This window comes from Sphaerodactylus townsendi, linkage group LG05 (genome assembly GCF_021028975.2).
Source record: "Sphaerodactylus townsendi isolate TG3544 linkage group LG05, MPM_Stown_v2.3, whole genome shotgun sequence".
NCBI classification, from domain to species: domain Eukaryota; kingdom Metazoa; phylum Chordata; class Lepidosauria; order Squamata; family Sphaerodactylidae; genus Sphaerodactylus; species Sphaerodactylus townsendi.
The window spans coordinates 34187156-34202483 of record NC_059429.1 but is presented as its reverse complement, the minus strand read 5'-3'; the positions used below and the strand labels follow the sequence as shown (position 1 = coordinate 34202483).

General features: G+C 40.0%; 2 protein-coding genes across 6 annotated transcripts in view; both read left to right on the top strand.

Annotated features, from left to right (window-relative positions):
- Positions 1 to 3028: 3028 nt before the first annotated feature.
- DDX59 (DEAD-box helicase 59) lies at positions 3029 to 13164 on the top strand. Of its 3 annotated transcripts, none has more exons than XM_048498519.1 (8): positions 3029 to 3142; positions 5465 to 6261; positions 6876 to 7043; positions 7209 to 7298; positions 8172 to 8423; positions 9065 to 9217; positions 10117 to 10245; positions 12801 to 13164. In XM_048498519.1, exons 2-8 carry the CDS (start codon positions 5476 to 5478, stop codon positions 13062 to 13064), a joined length of 1842 nt encoding a protein of 613 aa, XP_048354476.1. In that variant the 5' UTR covers positions 3029 to 3142; positions 5465 to 5475; the 3' UTR covers positions 13065 to 13164. The 3 variants fall into 3 exon arrangements, with proteins under 3 accessions (XP_048354476.1, XP_048354474.1, XP_048354475.1); XM_048498517.1 differs by having other exon boundaries at positions 3036 to 3313; XM_048498518.1 differs by having other exon boundaries at positions 3043 to 3309.
- Positions 13165 to 14560: 1396 nt separating this feature from the next.
- Positions 14561 to 15328, top strand: part of KIF14 (kinesin family member 14) — a 54606-nt gene continuing 53838 nt past the window's right edge. For 2 of the 3 annotated variants that reach the window (XM_048498448.1, XM_048498446.1), the window contains exon 1: positions 14627 to 14797. The gene's annotated coding sequence lies outside the window, so the exon portion shown is untranslated. The other variant, XM_048498447.1, reaches the window with a different exon arrangement.

Genomic DNA, 15328 nt, shown 5'->3' with positions numbered 1-15328 from the left:
CATAAGTGACCTAAAAGTAATAGATACAGATAGGACAAAATTGAATCATAATGAAAAGATTTATGTCAATGGCATTAAGATAAAAATATGACAGATACAATGTACTATATGCCAAGCATCAATTGTGAGATTAGGATGCAATCCCAAGACATTTTCCTGGAAGGAAACTGCTTTAAATAAGATAGGACTTCTGAGTAGACCTGCATAGGACTGCTACCTTAATTTACTAGTTGATACATTCTTCTCAGAAGATTGTTTTTCCCTTCACACTGAACATATTTATTTATTTACTTTGCTCATACCATTTTTTTTCTCCCCAGTGGATTACCAAAGTGGCTTGCATTGTTCTTCTCTTCTCAGTTTTATCCTCATAACAGTCCTGTCAGACAAGCTGGGCTGAGAGTATGAGACTGGCCAGGTCACATGGGAAGCTTTCATGGCAGAGTGAAGAAATGAACAGGGGTCTCCCAGATCCTTGCCTGACAAACTAACCATTATATCACTGTATACCCTATGGGACCTGAATACTTTTGCTGGTGAATTTTAAAATTATTATTAAATGTTCTATAAAGCTCAAAATAGTGTACATGGAGCTGCAAGCAGGCACAACAACAGGTCATTAAAAGGCACTGGTGTACATATATCTTCCATATGCTCATTCAGACCTTCCTCTCTGTATGTTGCTTGTGCTTTTGGCAAGAAGACAAAAGGTTGTGTGTAAATTCTGTGAGAAGTACTGTATTTTCTGCTAGAGCACAGAAACATATGCATCAGAGAGCATCTGCTCCACAAAACACACAAAGCACAAAACAGCTCTTTACTGTTACCCTAGTGTGAGTCAGCCCACAGTTTAGGAGTCACTGCTGTAGGATTCCTGATATGGAAATATATTGATGAGGAAGAGTTTATTGATTGGATTTCTTCCTCTCTTCCTGCTCTAGGCATAGCAACCATTTTAGAGAGTGTGTGGTGGGGAAATAATATTGATCGGTTAATTAATTAGTTTGGCAGATTGTACTGCAGTACAACTGAAAAGCTTTGGTTCATGGTATAAGAAATGGTATCAATCAAAAACAAAGTAAAATCACCATAAATTAGAAATGGCAGCAACACAAAAAATTGGAAAAATCCATTTCTGTCCTTGAGAAAGAGGTAATTCTCTTTAGAGTTCAAGAGTGGGAGGTGGGTGAACAAAAAAGTAGTTTGGTTTGTTAACTGAACGGATTATTTATTGTATGCTTGTGTTTCTCATATACAGATGTTTAAAAAGCATTTAATAAATCTTAAAAACAGTTACTAAAAATCATTACACAATATTTCTTAGACAATTTCAATAAAATAAAACATAGTAAATAAAAGCATTACACAGACAACATTGCCAGGCCATGACTTATAAAATAAGACCGAGAAAGATAAGTTTATGAAACAGTAAAGTATTTAGAAAGTGCAGTTATCACCTTTAATGAATTCACTGTGGCATATGTGTGTTTCCTAGGCAACAGCCAGCCTACTTTACCAGATGCACGAACTGGGTAGGGTCACTCTGTCATTTATGCAGCGTGCTTTCTGTACGTGTAAGAATGAGGCAACCTACACAGATCCTTACAGTAGGTAGGATTGTGTGAAACTGAAATGCCTGTATGCTAAAGAATCAAGTCCTGACCAAAGCCAGATAGATGGCTCTCCTATTACAGTGTTCAGCGCTTATAAATAACAGGGCAGTAAACAGGAGAACTGGTGTGCAACCTCACCCTGGGGATGCAAAGCTGTCCCAGTTAAAAATTGGATAACTACATGCTGAAAACACCTCCTGGACAGGCTGGAGCCTGAGGTGGCTGAGAATTACTTTGTCTTTGGACTCAACTGCTTGTGTTTCTTAGATTATCAATACCATTTCCACAAGCACACCCCCACACAAAAGTGATAGCATAGAAAATAGTAAAAAAAATCCAGAATGTTATCAGAAATGTGATTTAGCAGCAACATGCCCTCCATGTGCCAAAAGAAGAAGCAAAAACAAAATCAAATCCAGATCTTGTGATGTGGGAAACATGATTGAATTTTTGATCTATTTTGAAAACTGCAGTTGCTTTCTATAGGGAAAGGAGAGAAAAAATATCTCCTGTACAATTGCAGGTCATGAGGAGAGGGAGGCAGAGAGGAACTACCCCCAATCTGGATTAGTCTGGATGGAGTCTGGCCTTGTTGAGTCAGTGAGTACTTATGGAATTTTGAAAAAGGATAGTGTGGGCCATCACAAAATGGTGGCTGTAGGGGAAGGGGGCAGTCATAAAACACAAGGAGGCTCTGCAAAATGTCAAGAGGTTCCAAGCCAAACATCCTTCAGTGATAGAAACAGCTGGTTCCAAATGGGCACTTCCCATAAAGAATCCTACTTATCTGAAGCACCTCTTGCTCTGTGGCAGAAAGCCAGCATTGACTTTTTGTGTATTTATTTGCCATTTTTATCCCCACAGAGACACAAAACACTTTATGACAATAAAAATGCAGTGAAATAAATATATAAATAAACAGAATAATCACAGTGACACTACACAGTGACATGGAGAGGGTGGGGTGAATCCTGTACGTAATCCAACAAGTTCAGCCCCATTACAGACAGACATAGTGATGCTGAATTCTGTCTGGTGAAATAGTGCTATTTCTTTTCAAGACCACAATCTCTGTTTCGGAGTCCTCTGCACAACTCCTGACGCAGGCATCAAACGTGCACCCATCCCTTAAAACACCAGTTTCCCCCATCTTACTGGGAAGTAAAGTCTCTCTCTCTTTTTGCTATTCCTTCAGTCTGCTTTACTTATCTTTGAATTTGCTACACGACGTTCAATAACATTCCTTGGAATACAGAAGGAAACTGTAAAAGAACAATAAGATCGTATGAAAGGAAGTGCATTTCTGGGGAAAGTCGTGCAAGGAAAACAGCCTCTAACTCTGCCTGCTTTAGAATCCAAGTTCCGCTTCTCTCTTCCCCGCACATGGTGGAGCCGAACAGGAAGTGAGGTCACAGTGAGAGCTGTAGGCGAATGGTAGTCATCAGAGATGCGCCGAAGGTTTGATGGGTGCGCCACAGTTACTCAAGGCGCGTGAGGTTGAGTGAGGATCCCTCCGAACTGTTGGAAAGGTAGAGCGCAGGGGGAGGTTTGGAAACGAAATTCCAATGATTCGACTGCAGCCTGTGTGTTTTTAGGACAACGTCATGTTTTTCATCCATCTTATCACTTTGGACCCGGAAAGGATCCTAACTGCCTTTTTTTCCTCTTGCAAACTGGCTTAATGATCCCAAATAAAGCAAGTAAGTGAGATTATGAGTAAAACAAAAATACATCTGTACATCAGGTATGTGCGGGATTCTGATCTTGTGTTCTCCGTTGCAAATACAGCTGGACAAATAAGTGTAACATAAACGTTGCTTTATTTTACGTACGTTTAAGAAAGATCTACAACTACAACAAGCAGAGGGTTTTTTTCTAGAGTAGTTTTCGTAAATCAAAGGTCACACACCAGTGACTCATCAAGGATTATATGCTGGAAAAGTTTGTTAGTCTTTAAGGTTCTAGTGGACTCGAATTTTGTTGTGCTGTTACACCCGGAAGTAAGTTTATTTATTAATTATACCTCGATGTGGGTGTAGGTAGGGTATAGATCCTGTACAAGTGGGTACCCTTATATATGTAGGTGTATCTGTGTTCCCTCTTATTTATAATTTTTGGTAAGACAAGGAATTCGCATGATTGTGTTGCTCAAAAAAAAAGAACAGTGGAGCAAAGCAGCTTCATTGTCAAAGCAGTGTAATTTACAAGAGGGCACTTTTCCCCCACTTCCTGCTTTGTGGTAATTGTAGATAGTGTTTCTTTCAAAGAATAGAACCGTATTTTAAGTGGGTTCCTTTTTCCTAAAGCAAAGTTGGGTGCATTGCCTGTGTAGTTAGAGAGTCAGGGGCTTGGTTATCTTCTGAAGAAAGTCTTGTACAGTTTTTTTGATCAGTTAAATTATGGGGAAAGCTCTCCAGTGAGGCATGGGGCAACACAGAGGCTTGTTTACTTATTCAGATTGTTGAGTTTGTTTAAAGGTTCAGGTTAGAGAATACTGAATCAGTTGAACACACAGACTGATTATGCACAATGTATTTGCTGTGTGGTGGGGTCAAATGTCAGTTGCAGCAAGAATTCTTGTACAGATGTATTTCTTCAAGCTCTGCTTTCACTTTTCATTGTCTCCCCGCAAGCGAGACCACTTCTACCACAATTTTAATTTTGCTTTGCTGCCAGAGTGGACAGATTTGCCAGTGAGCACAGCTTTGCCCTGGACATCTTCCCTCCACCCACAGCCAGCCTTCCCACTCCCTCCCACTGGCATCCACACCTTCCCCCTAACACAACCTCCCCCCATGTTGCCTGCTTTTTCATGTGAAAGAAAAGAAATGACTTAATAATTTGCTTATTTATATTCAGGAGAAATGTTCTTAATGGGGCATAGTGTATACAGCTTTAATGTCACTTGTCCCAGCTTGCAAATACAATGAGAACAAAAGAGCTACTCTAAAGATTCCTGTGGTCTGAATTACTTTGGTTTGGTATTTGAATTTGCCCTAAATAAGGTTAGTGGAAAAGTCAAAAGTATTTCTGACCATGACTTTGATTTGCTGTTATAGAAATAGTTACTCATCCAACAGTCCCCTGTGCTGTATGATACTGAATCCCTTCAGTGTTGGAAACTGGTCACTGGACTGAAGAACATCATTATGTCTACTTTATTGGCTTAAACAATTTTCCACAGATTGTCTTTCACATAATCATCTAAAAATGCTTAATTAAACTATTAAGTTCATTGTCTGCTACAAAACAGCTGAAAAATGCCTTGGATAAAATATATGAAGAATGGGTTTGCCAGTGGCCATAAGAAAAATGCAACTTCCCCCTTTAGAGGTTTATTTATTTATTTGTTAGATTTATAGGCCGCCTCACTCCCAAGGGGGTGTGCTTCTACCTACCAGATCCAAGAATGACCAAAGTGTGGGCATAGTCAACTGTGTTCTGCTTGTGAAATTTCTTGGGCACTGGAAAAACTGCTATCAGAAATAGAGTGCTTTCACCCAACATGATTAGCAGAGCAGCATTAACCAGGCAGAAAGCCTATGAGACAGAAGTATTTGGATGAGTGGGTGTTATGTGCAAGAAAGTAGCAGTGACCATTCTAAACCATTTGTTTTATATTATTTTCAAAGTTCCATGGGACATCAGATATAAATATCTGTGCCTGTTAGAAGTAGATTTGGGCTTGATCCACAACTACTAAATATCTCACTAAAATCAGTGGGACTACTTCTGTATAAAGATGGCGGTCTTTCACACTTTTGGACTTTCATAGTAGCCTGCATTTATTATACATTATTGTTGTTTAGAGATGTAAACAGCTTTCAATTTGATACACATTTTCTTCCCAGAATATTGAAGAATGTTTGTTCCAAGAGCTCTTAAAGTCAAGAGGACTGCTGAGGATGATGGGACCTGCGAAACTAAGAAAAACAAGTCTTCTCCCAATGAATCCTCATCTGACGTGGCCTCAAAGTTTAGAGAGGCTGAATTGGATACAAAAGTGGAAGAATGTACAGAACTACAGTCTTCCCTAGATTCACCTGTGGCACCTATTGAAGGAACTTTGAAAAATGAAAAAAATGAGAACAGTTCTCTTGCAGAGGAACCTATAAAATCATTTAGCAGAACTCAGCGCTGGCCCCAACCTGGCGAGCCTGTCTGTATCATTTGTGGTCGTTATGGGGAATACATCTGTGACCAGACTGATGAAGATGTCTGTAGCTTAGAGTGTAAAGCCAAACACATTTTGCATGTTAAAGAGCAGGAGGAAAACTCAAAGCCTACTGATAGTGACAAAACAGAATCTCAGACCAGGTCTGTCTGTCTCGACAGTACTTATGTTTATAAAGAAAATGATTTTGTACTAAGCCTACGAGACGTGCAGGTTGACAACTTAAGACTGCAACTGGGCATCACCATTGAAGGTCAAGGAGCTGTGAAACCTATTGTAGAATTTGAGCATTGTGGTTTTCCTGACATTTTAAACTGCAATTTAAAAAAATCTGGCTATGAAGTCCCAACCCCAGTTCAGATGCAAATGATTCCAATTGGATTACACGGCAGGGATATCATGGCCACTGCTGACACAGGCTCGGGCAAAACTGCAGCTTTCCTGCTTCCAGTTATAATTAAAGCATTGGGCAAGGTAAGCTTCATACCTGTGTTTTCAGAAATACCACGTAAATTGTGTTGTTGCATCCTAGGAATATTTACTTGTGAGCAAGACCCATTGTATTTAAAGGGTTTAATCTTGGGTAAGTGTACATAGGATTGCAGTCCAAATTTCATTGTGTTTCTCAATCTATTTATTATTTAGTTGTCTTGATTACTTGGAATTTTGGAGCTGATTTTGGAGCTGTATCCTACAAACTGCAAGTTATAGGTACTCAGGAGTGCAGATTTCTCTTGGGTTTCCTTCTCCCAGCATCCTCTTGGGTCCTCCCCATAATGTTATGCTGTGGATTGGAGCCTTATGGAGACAGTGGCACAGAGCGGGGGAGATTATAGTGAGGAGGGGAAGTTATCAGAATCACTGCCTCCTTTTTCCAGAGTCTAGAAGGTATTAGAAATTCACTGTAACAGTCGCCCAGTGACTTATAATATAGAAAAAGAGGATCCATTGTTACACTATGAGTGTCTACTATGATTGTTGCCATCTGGATTAAAAGGTTGATGTTCTGGTTTTATCTGAAATGACTTTACCTGTTTTCAAACCTGAGAGTGCAGACTGATGAATCATAATGGTTTTGCTCTTTGTAGACAGAAGCCCCATCTGCTCTTATTTTGACACCAACGAGAGAGCTGGCGATACAGATCGAGAAGCAAGCTAAAGATCTTATGGTTGGTCTACCAAACATGAGAACAGTTCTTCTTGTTGGTGGATTGCCATTACCCCCTCAGCTCCATCGCCTAAAACAAAATGTTAAGGTAAACCATGGTGTGGTGAGATTCTTCCAAATACCTTTGTTTTGTGTGTAAAGAAGATAAAATTATGTGCAGTAACATCTAAAACTGATTTTTTTAGATTATCACTATTTTTGCACTGTTAATAATTTTAAAAACTTAATTTGTTTTCTTGATCTTTTTGGTTAGGTTATAATAGCAACGCCTGGAAGGCTCCTAGAAATTCTTAAGCAAAGCTCTGTACAGCTCCATCATATCAAAATTGTTGTTGTGGATGAAGTAAGTATAAATTGCAAGGTGAAAGAATGTCTATGTGCACCTTTTATTTATTTATAGCCTTCCTTTCTCTCTGAGACTCAAGGTAGATTATTTATAGCCCAGGTTACGCAGGGAAAGACTATTCAATCAAATAGCATGAGACATTAGTAATCAATGCAATAAGGCTAAGTTTGCAAAAATTGGAAACAGCTCAGAGAATAGTTTCAGACAGGATGTGTCCTAAACAATGAAAAAATGAAATTATAGTAGAAAACAATGCACTCAGAACAAGACTATGAACTCTGGAAAAGACTACAATTCTATTCCCTTTGTAAAACATCCTCCATTCCATTATACTATAGCCTTGTTCTTTTTACAGAAAGGCAAAATTGGGTTCCATGGGACTATTTCATTTCTGCCCAATAGCCACATTCTGCACACCCTAGAGAACAAACATTTTTATCCTGACATGCAGTGGACTTCAAACACGTGTGTGGGTGTTTTTCTTAGACCAGTGCACAAAGTGCTCTGAATGTAGTTTGCTGCATTCATCAAGGCTAATGTGGCTGCTCTGTGTTCAGCTTTGTGGCTGCTCTTGTACACAGTCTTGGATGGTTTTGGCTGCAAAGAGGGAAAAGAGGCTGCAACAAGATGTACTGAGAGCATAAGCGCTGGCAGCTACCTCTGTCAGCCCTTTGCATCTCTTTATAGTACTTCGTAATAGTTCTTAATAGTATTGACCTGGTTCTTCAAAGAGGGAGGTCATTCATGTTCATTTATCACCTAAGAAACCAAATGTGTTGTTAATGGATACAAAGTTATTCTTCATTTTCTCAAAAGACTGCTTCTTAAAAAGAAAATCTAGTGCCAATTTGTATTTTCCTCCCCATGCAGGCTGACACCATGTTAAAAATGGGTTTCCAGCAGCAGGTATTAGATACTTTGGAAAATATTCCAATAGATCGTCAGACTCTTCTAGTGTCGGCTACGATGCCTTCTGGCACTGAACAACTGGCAAATCGACTTCTGCAAGATCCTATAAAAATCACCATTGGGGAAAAGAATCTGCCATGTTCCAGTGTTCGCCAGATTATCCTGTGGATAGAGGAACCCTCCAAAAAGAAAAAACTTTTTGAAATATTAAATGTTAGTATCAGTGGAAAGAGAATTTATTTGTTTTTCTGTCACGAGCTGTGTATATCTGGGAAGGAAAGGAAATGGCTATACCTCAGTTATTTACTTAGAATAATTTTACTCTGCCCCTGTAAATATCTCCAAAGAAGGCAAGACCCCATTAGAGAAGCCTAAATGGATCAGAACTACATTTACAGGGGATGCATGGAGGACAATTTCACTTTCTTCCCCTTCCTTTCTGTAGTTTTGACCACATGGAACTAAGAACCCTGTGACGTTCTTCCTATGTTCTAAAGGACTGCTGGGGATGGGAAATGTGGGGTTGTGCGAGAGAGCAACCATTAGCACTTTCCATTTATGTGTCTCTGGAATTCTAACCAGTGTTTAAATATTTTTATACCTTTTGATGGTTGCATTGGCTAAGCCAACATTAAGTAAATAATTTGTATTTGCCATGGAAGTTGTCTGAATTAGGTCAGAGATGATGTACATTTGTAATTGTGAGACCTGTTTGTAATTTCTTTTCAAAAATCTGACTTTCAGGAGGATATATGTGAATAAGTGAAGGGAAAATAAGTAACTATAATTATTTACTGGCAATTCGCAAACTGTCCTGACACACAAGATTTTAATCATCTTCTCTGTTTACTTAGGATAAGAAGCTCTTTAAGCCTCCGGTACTGGTGTTTGTAGAGTGCAAACTGGGTGCGGATCTTCTGAGTGATGCTGTTCATAAAATAACAGGCTTACAAACAGTATCGATGCATGCTGATAAGTTGCAGACAGAAAGAACTGCCATATTACAGGTCTGTAGATGCCTTCAATACACCTGCTTTTCAAAATATTTTTTTTAAAGTCTTGTGCTCATAATGATGAATTTGTGAAAGGGAGTTTGATCTTCAGTTAGTTTCAGGCTTGTAATGTTGGGAGTCCAATCCACAGCAATTCTGTGTGGTACAATACTCTGAAAAGAAGCAATGATATTTCTTCTTGTCCCTGCAAATCCTAGCCAGGCTTGGGGGTTTGGAAACGTGCCGCCCCTGCTGCTGTTCTCATTTTCCCACAATGAGTCTGTGGTCCTGCAAAGCAGTTTATTCTAGCCATGGAAAGAACTGCAATCCTGTTCTGCAGCTAAGGGACGCAACTGCTCTATTCTGTGGCTGAAGGACTTTGAAATTGCACTCAGCCAGGAAATAGGATTCCTGGGCTTCTGGACCAGTATTGTGGATAGACACTTTTAGCAGGGTTGGTTTCTGGGGTTAGGTGGAGGGGATGCAGTTTTCTCACCATGTTCTTAAACACACTTGAGCATTTGAGCTGACAGCTAGAGAAAGAGAACTGTGAAGAGTTCAAGTTCAGAGTGTACATCTAAGAAGAACTAGTTTTCTATTCTCTTAAAATTGTTTGGGTTTTTCCTATTCCTTTTTAATATTGGTTTAGTTGCTGTTTTCAGTTTCCTGAAGTGTGAACAAATTGTTGGTAGGTCTTGTGACTGCATTAAGTTTCTTTGCCAGAAGTCCTGTTGTATAACTTTGGGCAGCAGTCCTCACAGAGTTGTATTTTGTACTGCTAGCTTTCTTTCTTCCCCACCCCCCGCCCTCCCCTCACAGGAATAGAAGAACTTTATATGAAAGTATCTGGTAATTAAATGAATATGTCTTCCCTGTGCCCTTACTTGTAATTAATGTCTATGTATTTTAATTAGGGATTATTGCAACAGAAGTATGAAGTGGTTGTAAGCACTGGGGTCCTTGGACGAGGACTTGATCTGGTGAATGTTAAGCTGGTCGTCAACTTTGACATGCCATCTAGTATGGATGAATATGTGCATCAGGTAAGTTTGCTTGTTAGGATGGCATGTTGTGCAAGTGAGTCCATACAGTTGGATGAATGAAAGGGTCTTGTGCAAGAGAATCCCCCTCTATGGGGAGGAGCCATAGCTCAGTGGTAGAGCATTTGCTTGGCATGCAAAAGGTCTCAGCTTCAGTCCTCGGCATCTCCAGGTAAAAGTATCAAGTTGTCAGTGATGTGAAAGATCTCTGACTAAGACACTGTAGAGTTGCTGCTAGTGTGAGCAGACAATATTGGCCTTGTTGGACCAAGGGTCAGGTTGAATGTAAGGCAGCTTCATGTGTTCACATGTCCTTCTCTCAGCAGCCACTGTGCTTTTCAAGAACCTTTGTAAACAAAATGTACCAGAGCATGACTGGCTGCGGTAAAAAGGTTTAATTAGTTCAAAATCACCACCTCTGCTAGTGCAGTGAGCTCAACTCTGAGGCTTACTTTTCCAAGAGATGAATTGGGGGGGGGGGGGGCGGGGGGCAGGGAAGCAGGCATGGATGGTTCCTTTCCCCATTCCCACTGTAGCATATTTATGTGGCAGTGTGTTTTCCTCATTTATTGTGCTATACAGATCCCTGTTACAGATAAGGAAAAGAATTAATATCACAAACTCTGTGGCTTCTTTAATTTGATGTTGCAGAGAATTTCTGAGATGTGGGAGAAAATAGGGAAGATCCTCTAGGGCAGGGGTAGGGAACCTGCGGCTCTCCAGATGTTCAGGAACTACAATTCCCATCAGCCCCTACCAGCATGGCCAATTGGCCATGCTGACAGAGGCTGATGGGAATTGTAGTTCCTGAACATCTGGAGAGCCGCAGGTTCCCTACCTCTGCTCTAGGGTGAGGTCCTTCCGCTTGCTCCCCTGTCTCACTAGAGCAGTTTAACAAATTAAGGCTGCCATTTCGAGATGTGGGTTTTTAATGTTTTATGCACGCTATCTATTTTGCTTGACAGCCGTGGTTTGTGTTGCAAGCCTCTTTTAAAGTCTTTCAAAATCCCTCTGCTGTGTATGTTTTTAAATTGCAAGAATATACTGATTTAAAACAATGTAATGAAATACCGGAGTGGATTTTACAGACATATCTTGAGGGAAAATATCTTACGGCCCAATCCAGAGGCCTCTGTGGCCATGGCTCCACTGCTCCACTGCTAAATCAAGAGAAAAGCAAATTAGGATAGTTCCTGTTTGTGGTGATGGCATTTCCATTTTTATGCATTTAGCTGAGTTGATTTTACAATGGCTACATATGTTAATTGGTAGTCCAATTTAACTTATGGGTTCAAAGAACACTTCCATAATCTACATTAAAGATAAAATCAAAAATAATGTTGATAGTTACTAAATGTGGAGCTTTTCACAGTGGCTGAAAGGAAACAGTAAGAATGGAATGTGGATTTCAGTGAAGGAACAACATTGCTTCTCTAGGAAAACATCCATTATACTCTTCTTATATAGCCTTTTAAATTTATTGTTTTTCTTGTGACCACAGTCTTGACTATCAGAATTGAACATTAACATTGGTAATAGGTACAAAAACAAACTGAACATTAGCCTCCATGTTATATACAAATATATCCATCTCAAATACAAAAACAGTTTGGCTTAACCATTTGCAACAATCAATGTAGTTTGATAATCTCTTCCTTCCAGAAGAATCCACAGTTTCCTCTGAGCTGAAAACCAGCCAGATCCTTTAAAAAAGGAGAAAGGAACAAAATTTTGTTATTAAATTTTGGCCTGTCCAATAAACAGTGGAGCAAAGTTCCAAAACTTTCTGGATCACAACTACAGTATGTATTGGAGAAAAGGGTCTTTCACTACTGGCTGTGCAATTCTGCTGTTGGAATAACATTTAAACAAGCTAACATAGAAGCCCATATTTGGGAATTGTCAATAAATCTACATACTCTGGATGTTGGTTAGGGTATGGCAGCCCCAAATATGAAGGTGAGCAAATTCTACGAGCCCTCGTTCTACTACTGAACTCTTCTAGGGCAGATAAACAGAATCATTCTTCCAATAAAGGACATACTTGGGCTGACGATGTCATTGGGGGAAATTCCCATCCATATCAATCAAGAAGTTACCAATTTCTTCCATGATGATTGATAAGTATCCATTCTTTTGGCTATGATCAAGTGTAGTGTATATATGTGAATAATGACTTGGATTTTGTCATTTTGTTCTGTTGGTGCCTGTATGTTTAGCACAAGAATCCTTTTGATAAAACACATTTGCATTGATGGAAGAATGTTTGTTGTTAGTAAAGGGGTTTTTACATTGGAGGTATGAAATGGTAGGATCTAACCCACCATTCTTATTTGCAGTTGTTTTCAAATTGAAATCTCTGATCTGGGTACCTGTACCTGAAAAAGTCAAATCTCACTTCAAGTAGAAAAGATTGTTGGTTGCACAGCCTAAATTTTATTCTCATCTTTCATCACCTGATTCTGTTTTAAAGACAGTGAAATAAAATGTACTATGAAACTTTTTTAGCTTTACGAGACATGTATTTCCACCAAGTTTAAATACTCTTTTTTTTTCAGATTGGAAGAGCTGGACGGTTGGGTCACAGTGGAACTGCAATTACTTTTATTAATAACAACAGTAAAAAACTTTTCTGGGATGTTGTAAAACGGGTTAAACCAACAGGCACTATCCTCCCACCTCAGTTATTAAATTCCCCATATCTTCATGACCAGAAAAGAAAGGAACAGCAAAGAAGCAAACAGTCGCAGAATGGACTTGTAACAGCTGATAATCTTGTGGACATTATTAGAAAGCATGACAGAAGCTTTTCACAGAAGTGATGAACTGAGATATATTTGTAAATACAGTGCATTTGTACATCAAGTGAATAAGTGCTGGATTCCAATTTGAATTAAAATCATTGGGGCACATTTCTGCTAAGTGTTTCACTGTTAAGTGTTTTACTGTTAATTTCAGTGTGTTTCTTTCACTAGTCATTGTGACTTCAGATTGGGTTGTTAGATAATGTGTTCAGTTGTCTATTTCCACCTCTGGCAATTTAATCTAAACCTTTTAGTTCTTCCAGTTAGTGCTATTATTCCAAATCCTGATTTTTTAAAACCTTTCCTCTATCTTGCACCTAAATTAACTTCTTACTTTTGGCATAAAATAAATATTCCTTTTGAGTTCTGTAGGTGCCCAGGTAATAGCCAGCAAGGAAGTGTAAGGAGGCTGCTATCCAGGGTCCTTTAGGGGGGTTGGGAGATCCCTGTCTGAATTAAGAGTGTTCTTCCCACCCTATCCCCCGCATTTCCTGGCTAGTGGCAGCCTGAGTATCATGAGCCAACCCATGGGTGCTTACCAAGACACAGGACTCTGAGGCAGAACCTGAGGACACAGTGCAGCCACCTCTGGCTGCGCCTGGGGAAGACCAGGCAGCAGAGCCAATGCCCAGTCCTTCCCTGCCTGATGACATACAGGTGAAGGAGCCTGCAAATGTGCCATGATCAGTGAGAAGTATGGGAGCTACTGCCAGCCCTCTACTAGCAGGGCTCAGAAAAAGATCTGTGGGTCACGGAATTAATTTGTTTTAATGAAGATCTAAATTACTACTAGGTAGATATGATCCTGTGTGAGACCCTGATCCTGTAGATATTTCTGTTCTGTGTTACAAAGTTTGCCTCAGAGGGGCTGAACTTTCTTAATACTGTTTCTGGAGAACACTGCATGTGGTAGAAATATAGAAATGAAGGGTGGGCTGTGAAACTGAATTCAATACTCCTGCATCAAAATTAATGTTTCAAGAAGAGTCCTGGTGACTGCTCCACACAAGGAGCCAAGGATGTTGCTGTTAAACTTAGATATGATATAGGGGACTAAAGCTTGGGAAAGTTGATGTTGTAAATTATTAATTTTAAGATGCTCAGGGATTGCCTTATTTCTGGTTTACAGCCCCATTGTGGGTGTGTGTGTGAATCCATACAAGCGTCTGGGGAGGGAGAGCTTCGATTCTTCACCTGCAATAACAAAGCTAGATTAACTGAATTTGCAGGTCTATTTTGTAGCGTTCCTCGCCAGGATACAAACATCATTCACTGTCAGGGAAGGCAAAAAAAGGGCTACCCTAACAAAAGTAGCAAAGAAAAAGAGTTACACATAGTTCCTCTGCAAAAAGGGAGCACCCGCTCTACCTCAATGCATTCTGCATTTTCTTCCTGCATCTATAGCCCTCGCATAGTCGCGTGGGGAACCGGAAGTGCCAACGCAGCTGCAGCATCTTTCCTCTTGGGGATGGCGTGTGACGTCATCGGCCCGTTCCAGCCAATGGCAAGCTCCGGCGGAGTATTCGAACAGAATGAGAGGCGCCGCCGAAACGACCGGCTGTTGGAGCTTTATGGTGGGTAGGTTTGGGTGTGGAGCTTGCCTCCTTTTTCTCCCTTGCTTGGGCAGAAATCTCGCCATTCTTTACTTCGGAAAAGGATAATTTGCCGTGGGAAGAATAATGTTTAAAGGTTTCCCATCGTGAGGGCGTTTTCTGCATTTACTGTCGTGGGAGCTTACTTGAGAGGAGGAGGTTGGTGTTGCATGCCGGGAAGTGATTCGCCTGGATGTTTTAATCTTATGCTACCCCCCCCCCCCAAATCTGCAGCATTTGTTTCCCTTTCCTCCTTATTCTTTTGCTAAATGCCCAATTTGGGCATATTGTCTAAACATTATTCCTTGTAACAATTTCTTCAACCAAAGGTAATTTGTAAAAGACCAGCATAAAATATTAAAATGCAACCTGCAGAAAGCTTCCACGTACAGTCCTAAACAGCAGGTACTGGATATATTTGTGAGTTTCCAGGTATCTGGCTGGCTTTTGTTGAACATATTCTGGTCTAAGAGGGATTTATGTCTGACCCAACAATTTCTTTATGTTCTAGTTGTAAGTCCTGTGTCCTGTGTTAGTGTTACTCCAGAATAACCATTCTGCCTTGTTCTCTGCAACATTAAGAGATTAGGATCGCCACCTTATACATAGTGAAATGGCAGTGAAAAAAAAATCACTGTCAGCTTTCCCTGTGAAAGCACAAAAGGTTGTTTAAATGTCTTAAGGAGTAAC

What these genes read in the sequence shown, in the direction of transcription:
- DDX59 (XM_048498519.1), top strand. Translation starts at nt 5,476, where the DNA reads ATGTTTGTTCCAAGAGCTCTTAAAGTCAAGAGGACTGCTGAGGATGAT. An exon ending in TAATTAAAGCATTGGGCAAG is followed by an intron (nt 6,262 to 6,875) that starts GTAAGCTTCATA and finishes TGCTCTTTGTAG; the next exon opens with ACAGAAGCCCCATCTGCTCT. An exon ending in AAAGAACTGCCATATTACAG is followed by an intron (nt 9,218 to 10,116) that starts GTCTGTAGATGC and finishes TATTTTAATTAG; the next exon opens with GGATTATTGCAACAGAAGTA.